This window comes from Octopus sinensis, linkage group LG2 (assembly GCF_006345805.1).
Source record: "Octopus sinensis linkage group LG2, ASM634580v1, whole genome shotgun sequence".
Lineage (NCBI taxonomy): Eukaryota > Metazoa > Mollusca > Cephalopoda > Octopoda > Octopodidae > Octopus > Octopus sinensis.
This window is the reverse complement of record NC_042998.1, coordinates 112,895,005-112,905,564: the sequence shown is the minus strand read 5'-3', so window position 1 is coordinate 112,905,564 and position 10,560 is coordinate 112,895,005. Positions and strand designations below refer to the sequence as shown.

At 39.6% G+C, this 10,560-nt stretch overlaps 1 protein-coding gene across 1 annotated transcript in view; it reads left to right on the top strand.

Annotated features, from left to right (window-relative positions):
* The first annotated feature begins 6,710 nt into the window (after positions 1 to 6,710).
* LOC115231287 (polyphosphoinositide phosphatase) overlaps positions 6,711 to 10,560 on the top strand; it is a 53,001-nt gene continuing 49,151 nt past the window's right edge. Inside the window, exon 1 of the mRNA XM_029801350.2 lies at positions 6,711 to 7,151. Coding sequence (XP_029657210.1) covers positions 7,086 to 7,151 — 66 coding nt within the window. The 5' untranslated portion in view covers positions 6,711 to 7,085. The remainder of the gene's footprint in view (positions 7,152 to 10,560) is intronic.

The following is a 10,560-nucleotide window of genomic DNA, read 5'->3' as shown; positions in this document are numbered from 1 at the left end:
TTTGACACTTTTAGAAATGTAGTCTTTTTGACTATAGCCAAAAAACACAGCAAAATAGTACACTTTAAATAACTGTCAATCAATGGTGATATAAACCACAGATTTTTTAAAACTTGCAGATGGGGCAACTCAGTTAATTTTCATCATCATCATCATCATCATCATCATCATCATCGTTTAACATCCACCTTCCATGCTGGCATGGGTGGGACGGTTTGACAAGAGCTGGCCAGGCAGAAGCCTGCACCAGACTTATGTAACTGCTTTGGCAGGATTTTTACAGTTGGATGCCCTTTCTAACACCAACTACTCAGCAGAGTGGACTTAGTGCTTTTTATGTGGCACAAGCACAGGCGAGGTCAGTTTTGGCAAGGTTTTTACAGCTGGATGCCCTTCCAAACACCAATCACTTTACAGTGAGGACTGGGTGCTTTTAAGTGGTACTTGCACTGATAGGGTCACCAAATACTTGCAAGACACCCCCCCCCTTTTTTTTTTGAGATGAAAGGTGACATTGGAGGAGGCAATCTTGTGTCAGATGATGAAAGGTTATAGTGAGGCACAGAGACAGAAATGGGTGTCTTGCAATAGAGGAGGTACAGGGTTACCCGGTGGAAAGAGAGAGAGAGAGAGAGATCAGGAATGAAGACAGAAACCGGTGTGCTACTACAAAGGAAATACAGGGTTACCCAACTTGAGGGAGGTGCAGGAGAAGGAGAGAGAGAGAGGGAGTTACGATTTAACTAATTATGCTAATTAGCTCACTTGTGTGCTAAAGAGCATTTGTACGAATAGTAAAGTTCTGATTTCTTGCAGGGCTTGCCATCTTCCAAAATCACCCAAAAACTATCAAAACTATTCAACTTCTGTTGTATAATTATGCTGTAAATAGCTCGTCAGTTAACCAGCAACATTCAAAACCAAACATGGAACACAGTTTTTGCTTAATAAAATTAAAGGTAATGGGTATGGCTAAGTATAGATGACAGTAAGGTCCTGAACAAAAATCAACTTGAGTAAAGTTTGGCAGTGTATAAATACAGTAAAATATTGTTTATTTATCTTGTTTACTAAACCTTTTAAAAATAATGAATTCAGAGTCAGCTGTGTCAGCAAACAGTACAGTTCTTTTGCACTTGTGCTTATGTAGACACTTTTCCATGAAGCCCTTCTTTTTTTTTTTTTTTTTTACAGTTGTAGCACTAAGCACATGATCATCTTTGACCACCAGGGAGTCTCTGATTGCTGCAAATGCAATACTCTTTGTTTTTACAATCAGGAATAATCTGAAATTTTCATTCCTTGAGTGATTTCTGACATTCTTTTGCCATGCTGAGGTTCTTCTTTAGCTTCTGTTTGTTCTTGGACTAGTGTTTCAACCACACCCACAAAACATTACACTCAGAGGACTGAACCTCAAATGTATACTGACCATACAAAATATATACATTTACTGCTAAAAGGTTCATGATACTGAAAATCATTTTTTTTCAATATTTAAAAGTTCAACATAACCTTATGTCACCTTGACTAATGTCTCCCATATAGGTGTTATAATAGCAAACAACTTTTGGAACCAGCACCACCCATATAATTTCTTGTTATGACACTATATTTATATATTTCAAGCAGTATCTTTTGATGAAAGGAGAATCCATGGATTGTTCTGAACCTGCTTTTCACTTGAATTTATTTTGTATGTAAGGTACTCTATCCTGCCGCTCTTTTTACAATGAACATAACATAATATATGAATAAAGGCAGTTCGCAATAATATTCAGCTTATAAACATTTAGCACTTTTCTCCATCACTTATAATGACTCGAATATTTTCAGAACCTGGCCAGAACTTTCAAGTTACACTTTTTAGTAATTTAAATTGTTAGGATGATATTTTCTCAGCTTTGTAGATAGAAACAGTTTGTGAATCTTGGCACACTGAAAGGTAGGTCTAGTGAGATTGTAGAGATGCTTGAAAGGAGATGGGTTGATGTATGCTGCATACAAGAGGTAAGATGGAGAGGAGCTTCAGCTAGAGTCCTCACATGCAAGGCACATTGGTATAAAGTCTTCTGGCAAGGTAACATGGATGGTGTAGGAGGTGTAGACATACTCCTTGTAGAGAAATGGGTGGATAAAATCATAGAGGTTGTTAGGGTATGCGATAGTGTTTAAGCTCAGGCTAGTCCTGCAGAACAGCACAGCTACAATTATCTCCGCCTATGCCCCACATGCGGAGCTACCAAATGATCTGAAGGACCACTTCTATGATACCCTTCCTCAGGCTACCTCATCTTTGTGGCTGGAGATTTTAATGGGCATGTTGGGCGGAAATCTGGTATCTTTACTGGTGTACATGGGGGCCATGGTATTGGTTCCCAGAACGATGAGGGAACTAGGCTACTGGAGTTCTGTGATACATGTAACCTTTTAATCTGCAACACTAAGTTCAGGAAGCCAGACAGCCACTTGATAACCTATCAGTCAGGGGACTCAGCTTGCCAGATTGATTTCATCCTCACCAGACAGCGGGACGCAGGGTTGCTCTTAAATACAAAGACCCTCCCTGGTGAGGAATGCACCCACCAGCATAGACTTCCAGACCTAGAGTAACGTGGTGGGGTAATAATATGGTAGACAAAGCCATCAGAGCAAAGAAACAGGCTTGGAAGGGTGGGGGTAGCAGGGAACTGTACCAGATAGCCAAAAAGGAGGCTGGGTGACAGGTATACATAGCCAAGGGCGAAGCAGAAAAGGAGTTTGCCATTGTCCAGCGACGTGAGGACCAAGGAACTGAAGTATTCTGTATTGCAAGACAGCGTGAGAGAAAATTGTGATGTCACATGAGAAAAACGTGTCTGCATGGATGATGGTGCACTTGCTTTTAATGATTTGGAAAAGAATGAGACTCGGAGGAGCCATTATGAAAGACTGTTGAATGTGGAGAATGAGTGGGAGGAGGAGAGCCTGCCAAATGTTGGTCCAGTATAGGGACCAGCTATCTGAAAAAACAGCACCCTGGTAGATAAAGCAATTAAAGATATGAAGCCAGGAAAAGCCTCTGGCCCATCAAGAATCACCACTGAGATGCTTAAAACATCTGGTGGTGTGGGCTTTGGCCTAGTCACCTGTATTGTAAACCAGGTTGTTCATGATGGAGTCATACCCAATGACTGGCATAGCAGCACCATAGTCAACTGCTACAAAGGTAAAAGTGATGCTTTAGACAGAAATAACTACAGGGGTATCTAATTGCTGGATCAGGTGATGAAGGTCATAGCCCAACTAATAAGGGAGAGAGTTCGCTTAGATTAGATGCAGTTCGGTTTTGTGCCAGGTAGAAGCACCACTGATGCTATATTCCTGGTACGGCAACTGCAGGAGAAATACCTAGCCAAAGATAAACCCCTATATTTAGCTTTTGTGGATTTGAAGAAAACCTTTGACAGGGTCCCCTGATCCCTTATCTGGTTGGCGATGCAGAAACTGGGGATTGACGAATGGTTAATAAGAGCTGTACAGGCCCTTTACAGAGATGCTGTCAGTAGGGTTAGGATTGGAAATGAGTATAGTGAAGAATTCCGGGTAGAAGTAGGGGTCCACAAAGGATCAGCCCTCAGCCCCCTCCTATTCATCATAGTCCTCCAGTCAATAACAGAGGAATTCAAGACAGGTTACCCCTGGGAACTTCACTATGCTGATGATCTGGCCTTCATAGAATCACTACCAGAACTAGAGAAGAAACTTAAAGTTTGGAAGCAAGGTTTAGAATCGAAGGGCCTTAGAGTCAATGTTGCAAAAACCAAAGTTCTCGTAAGTAGGAAGGCGAACACATCACACATCCCTTCAGGTAGGTGACCCTGCTCGATCTGTAGAAAAGGTGTAGGTAGAAATTCCATAAGATATTCTCGGCGTCAGCTATGGACACATAAGATGTGCAGCAACATCAAAGGAAGATTAACCTGGAAGATAGCTTTCACATGCAGCGGATGCATAAGAAGCATTGGATGTGGAGTGCAAGAGAGATGTTTGTATTGGTATGGTCATGTACTGCAGATGGATGAGGAGAGCTGTGTGAAGAAGTGCCACTCCCAAACAGTGGAAGGAATCCGAGGTAGAGGGAAACCCAGGAAGACATGGGATGAGGTGGTGAAGCATGACCTTTGTACGTTGGGCCTCACAGAGGTAATCACAAAAGACTGAGACCTCTGGAGGTATGCTGTGACTGAGAAGACCCGGCAAATAAAGTGAGTCCACAGCTGTAACCTTCACCAGTGTCTCATAATCAGCCCACTCAAAGGTCTCTTGGGTTGTAGGGCGACATGCCATGCTTGAGGAGACCTATTGAGTCAAGTACATTAACATCGGCGCTTGCGGTGGTTTGGCCATGCATGTAGGCGTCTGGTGGGTGAACTGAGCCATGATGTCCTCCCAACTCCACTTCCCAACTGGCGGAAACGCGCGGGCGGTCAGCTGAAGACCTGGGCTACGACGATCAAGGAGGACCTCTCCATGCTCATGGGTCTGCAGGTGGTCGGCCTGCGCCGATGGAACCGTGACTGGCTCGCTATCTCCAGTGAACTGGCGCAGGACCGTCGTGCGTGGGCTGCCATGGTTCGAGATGCCTTGAGGGTGCTAGAAGAAGCCGACTCAACCTGCTCAGGGTGAATGTCGCCACAAATACAAGTACAAGTATGTACATCAGCAATATCAAAATCAAATCAAATGGAAATTGTAGCTGTGTGTCCCATGCCGGTAGCACGTAAAAAGCACCATCCGATCGCAGTCGATGCCAGCTCCTCTGGCCCCTTGTGCTAGTGGCACGTAAAAAGCACCAACTACACTCTCTGAGTGGTTGGCGTTAGGAAGGGCACCCAGCTGTAGAAACACTGCCAGATCAGATTGGGGCCTGGTGCAGCCTCCTGGCTTCCCAGACCCCAGTCAAACTGTCCAACCCATGCCAGCATGGAAAACGGACGTTAAACGATGATGATGATCAATATTATTATCATTTTCTTTTGTTTATAGATTAGTTCTTTTAGTATTTAGTTTGTCATCTATTGGGAGAGTTATTGTTATATTTGTAGTCACTACACTTGTCAAGAAACATCCCCACACTAAACACACATTAAGACCTTTAAGATCACTATAAATGTTAGGCCTCACTATCTCTTAGGTTCTCTCCTGGCAAAACTCAGATCTTCAACATAGCAAAGACTGGCCTTCTTCAAAACAAGAAAATACTTTATCTTTCAGTGTTTATCAATGTTTTACTAAACTCAGGTTAGACCCATCATAGAGTATTGCTCCCACATCTGAGACAGTGCTACAGCTGGACATACGTATATCCTAGACAAAAGACAACAATAAAAAACACGTAACCATGCCGGTGGCACATAAAAAGCACCAACCGATCGTGGTTGTTGCCAGCCTCCTCTGGCTCCTGTGCTGGTGGCACGTAAAAAGCACCCACTACGCTCATGGAGTGGTTGGCATTAGGAAGGGCATACAATTGAAAAATAGGATAAAATCTTTATAAGAATTCATCAAATAGCTTGAAAACCTCATAAGGGAAAAATCCATAAAATTTTCTCTTAAATATATTTATTAATATGGAGGGCATTACTATACATAAATGCCACATGCTAGGAAGGACTCAAAGTCAAAACCACCAAAATAAAAAAAAACACATTGTACCGAATACGAGGGAATGCAACTTTCGAAGTGAGCATTTTAAAACCAGAATTCAGCTGCATATCATATGATTTCATAATTAGTGCACAAATGCACTTTTTAATCTTCAGTGCAATCATAATTCAAGCTGTATGAAAAATGAACAAAAATCAACATGTCAGTCAAACACCAAATGTATCTAGAAATCTTTATTATAAGAATATAGCCTGACACCAAATGTATCTAGCGTAGCATATAGAATTGTTCAACCTTTATACATCTATGTAAAAGGTGGGCTTTTTCGAATTGCATCTCGGTACAACGTGTTTATTCAGAATAAAATTCAGCACTGAATATATTCCGGTTAAATTTACAACTGAAAAATAGGATAAAATCTTTATAAGAATTTATCAAGTAGTTAGCGTGAAAAACCTCATAAGGGAAAAATCCATCAATTTTTCTCTTAAATATATTTATTAATATTGAGGGCATAAGTGTCACACGCTAGGAGGGACTCTTAAAGTCAAAACTACCAAGATTTGGCTGCTATTTTTTGTAAGTCGCTGCTCGGTGGTGGGCTGACAATCTTTAAAGCGTCAGATAAAATGCTCGCAGTTTTTAATTTCGCTCTGATTTCAAACCCCGCAGGCGTCATCTTTGACTTTCCTTCCTTCGATAAAAAGCGATAAAAAAAAACAAAAAAACTAGTCAAGTAATCGTTAATGTGAATGGGATTTATAACGCCTTGAGCTAACAGAATCGTTAGTGTGCTGAACAAAATGCGTAGTGGCATTTCGTCTGTTTTTACATTCTGAGTTGGAATTCCGCTGAGGTCGACTTTGCTTTTCATCCTTTCAGGGTCGATAAAATAAGTACCAGTTGAACACTTGATGTAATAAACCTAACCCTTCTCTCGAAATTGCTGGTTTCGTGCCAACATTTCAAACTAATATGAATGGGATTTATAAGTCATGTTGGCAGTTATCTTTATAGATAGCAGACGATTTAAGTGAATTGTCTTCCTTACATTTCCTCTCTAGTTTATTCCAATAGTTTGTTTACAACACAAATTACAGACATTTTGTTCTCACCTTCGCTATTTTCTACTCTCTGTGATGTACATTCATTTCGGAACCAAGAAAGAGGGAAGTCTGAACCCTCAGTATTTTCCTACTCATTACATTTAATCTATAGTTTTCAGTCTCTTCATACCAGAGATATTTCAGTATTTTCCCCCCTACTAATGGGAATTTTTGTTAACTAGTCCACCCAGGATGTCTCTCATCCAAAACTTTGTTCTTCTTACTAATTATCGTACATTATTTTCGTCTCAGTGTTAATAAAACCCAAATACTATATATTTATTCACTAAATAATCCACATCACAAAAAAAAAAAAAAAAAACGTCCACAATGAAACAAACAGAAGTTCCATTTATTTCCTCTATGCAAAAGCTGCTGTTATATGAGACAAAAGCGGTAAGTTTCTACGAGTCTTTATTTGCAGTTAAATGTTTTTAACCATTAAAATCATATAAAAATCGGTAAATAGATATAATAGTCAAGAAAACAGACTAGTTGTTATAAAACTCTTCTATTATAAATTAATTGATAAATGAAAGCCGATGTGTTCCGTTGACGGTTTGATGGGTGTTTGTTATAATTTCATTCACATCTCGGATGCTTTATATTAGGAATAAACTAGACTTTAGTGTACGTCTTCTGTCCTCTTTTAATTCCTAATTTTTAAAATTTCCATGGGATAGTTTGTACTTAATAGCATAGCAAGTGTTCTGCAGTGTACGGAAAGCAAGATGTTTTAGCGACATGTTGCACTTAGTAATTAGTTGTAAAATTGAGTAATTACTAATATCTAATGTCTATTAATTATTCAATAAATAAATTTAAAAAAAAACCCCAATTAATTACTCTATACTGTATCTCTTAAGATATCGAGTTCTGGTGTTATGTGCCACTTTAGGTTTTCGGAAAGTTTCATATTACAAGACAGTGCATGATATTATCCGTGTTAGATAAAACAACCTAAAGGCCATATGTGGAATTTGACAGTATATTCATTGTGCTATGCAAATGTAATACTTATCACGAATTTACTAGGACAGTTTATTTTATTAAAATATTATTATTGTTATATGTATCGTTTTATTACGTTTGTTCAAATTGTCTTAGCGCTGATCAAGCAGAGCCTTGATCTAAGGTGTTCCAGTCATAGCAATTTCACCCTTTTGTTTCAGATGTACCCTATCTTGGACTACATTATCTAATAATGTATCCGCCCTTTTTTTTTAAACGGTACCTTATGATTTGAGAGATTTGGCTGCTACTTCTAGTAAATCGAAAGTCCACGTAGAGGCTCCCATGTCGCCCATCGTTGTTGTTTAACACCTGGTAATCACTGATACAGCACACTTTCACTTAAAATCGTGCCTACCACGACGATCCCCTCTTATTTTCAGACAGTGTTTATTTTAGGTCTATATTAGCCAGTGTGTGTGTAGTGAGTGGACTATCGAAAGACGGGCACAGTAGAGCGTGATTTGTGGCGATTTAACTGCTATTTCATTATGCCTATTTGTGAACTTTAAACTAGGAATAACCTCATGTTATAAACTATGAACAGCATATTCACTTGTTCATCTCATTGACATGATAGGACACTTCTTCCCGAATATTTGAAAGAGAAGAATCACTTCATTGTTGACGGAGTTATTAATAGTTTTAATGGGTTATTTGAAAGTGTCGGACAATGCCTTGCGACCTCGACATCCTAATTTCAAATCCTAGCTAAGTTAACTTTGTCTTTCATGGGGCGATAAAATAAAATATGAAGTTCTGGATATGTGGAAATGTTAATGATATTGACTATACCTTCATCCACTTACTAAATGGATAGGTTGTGCACATGAAAGAAATAAGTATTTATTAAGGAGTAATGGATTGACAGAATCAGTTGTGTTGGACAAAATGTCTTGTGATGTGTATGGCAATCTTTCAGAGAAAATATGAAAAGTGAAAGCATTTGTTCGGCAAATTCCGTGAAAAATTCTTTCTTTTTTTTTCAGCTGAATCACTTTTGTTTATGTATTTTTGTGTATGTGTTTATCTGTGTATGTAAGTATTACAAGTACTTTCACTTCTCGTACACCTTCTCCGAAAGTTTGTTATATACATGAGTGTCTTAACGTTCTGAATTCAAATCCCGTCGAAGCTGAGTTTGCCTTTCATCCTTCTGAGTTTGATAAAATAAGTTCCGTTTGAGTACTGGGATCGATTAATCATTTGTATTCATTCCCTAAATTTGAAGAAATGATCTCTACGTTAGAAGATAATATTATCATCATCATCATCCGTCGTTTAACGTCCGCTTTCCATGCTGGCGTGGGTTGGACGGTTTGACTGAGGGCTGGTGAGCCAGAAGGCTGCACCAGGCTCCAATCTGATCTGGCAAAGTTTCTACAGCTGGATGCCCTTCCTAACGCCAACCACTCCGAGGTGCTTTTTATGTGCCACTGGCACGAGGACCAGTCAGGCGGTACTAACATCGACCACGCTTGAATGGCACTTTTTATGTGCCAGTCAGCTGGCACTGGCAATGATCACGCTTGAATGGTGCTTTTTAAGTGCCACCGGCATGGTCATCAGCCATGACAATGACTTCACTTGACTCAACAAGTGCAGTTTATTGCCCAATGATTGAAGGGTACTCTTAAATGGGCTGGTTATGCTGCACTGGCATAGGCCACGGTTATGGTCTCACTTGGCTTGCCAAGTCTTCTCAAGCACAGCATATCTCCAAAGATCTTGGTCACTTGCCATCACCTCCGTGAGGCCTAACATTCAAAGGTCATGCTTCACCACCTCATCCCAGGTCTTCCTGGGTCTACCTCTTCTACAGGTTCCCTCTAATGGTAGGGTGTAACTGGCTTATGTACTCAAATTCTGAGTTCAGATCTTGCCAATGTTAACTTAAAATCAATAGAATAAACAACTAGTCAATTACTGTGCCAATGTTAGAAATCAGTATTGAATTTGTCTCAATATCTAAAAGGTTTATTATTATTGTTGTTTAGCCACAAGTGTAACCTAATTGAGCAAACCTACAGCAGAAGTTCCATCTTGTTGTTTAGTCTAACAAGCTGTGTCTAAGAATATATTTTCCAATGTGCCTTTTTTTTTAAAGCTGATAGAGTGTGGTCTGAGGGAGATGTGGCCACTATTTTGAGCAGAGTGAAAGATTAGAGGTTCCTTGACCATTGGATCTTTTATTTTCATGATAGTGTATTTTGGATTACATTATCCATTGTATCTGATTCTTTTTTTGAAGAGAGTGATTTGAGGGAGATTTAGTTGCTATTTTGAGCGGGTTGAGCAATCATAGTGGATATTTACTGTTTCAGCTGAAGGTGCATGTTATAAAATTTGTAGAACTGTTTGTTGCTAATATTTAGCTCCTGGTTAGGGCTGATTCAACAAACCTATAATGAAAGGCATTCCAACTATAACTACACTGTACTTATGTTGGGCATTACATTTTCCAGACTACATTATCCACTCTGTCCCTTCCTTTTCAAGATGGCAGGATTTGGATATGAATGACATTTGTCTGCTATTTCTTGCAGGTGCAACTCCCTTGTAGAAGTTCCCTTATTGGTTTGTCTTTACTGGTTGTTGACATACTGATTTCTTTAGAAGTGAAAATCTTTAGTTATTGTTATAACTTAGATGTTACAGTCATGACCATCCCATCTTTTTGTTATGTCCAAGTAATCCATGGCACCTTTATCCAACATTTCTTTTTTAAGGTGGTTTGAGGGAGACTTGGCTGTTACTTTCAGCAGTTTGAACGACCACATAAAGGTTCCTTCAT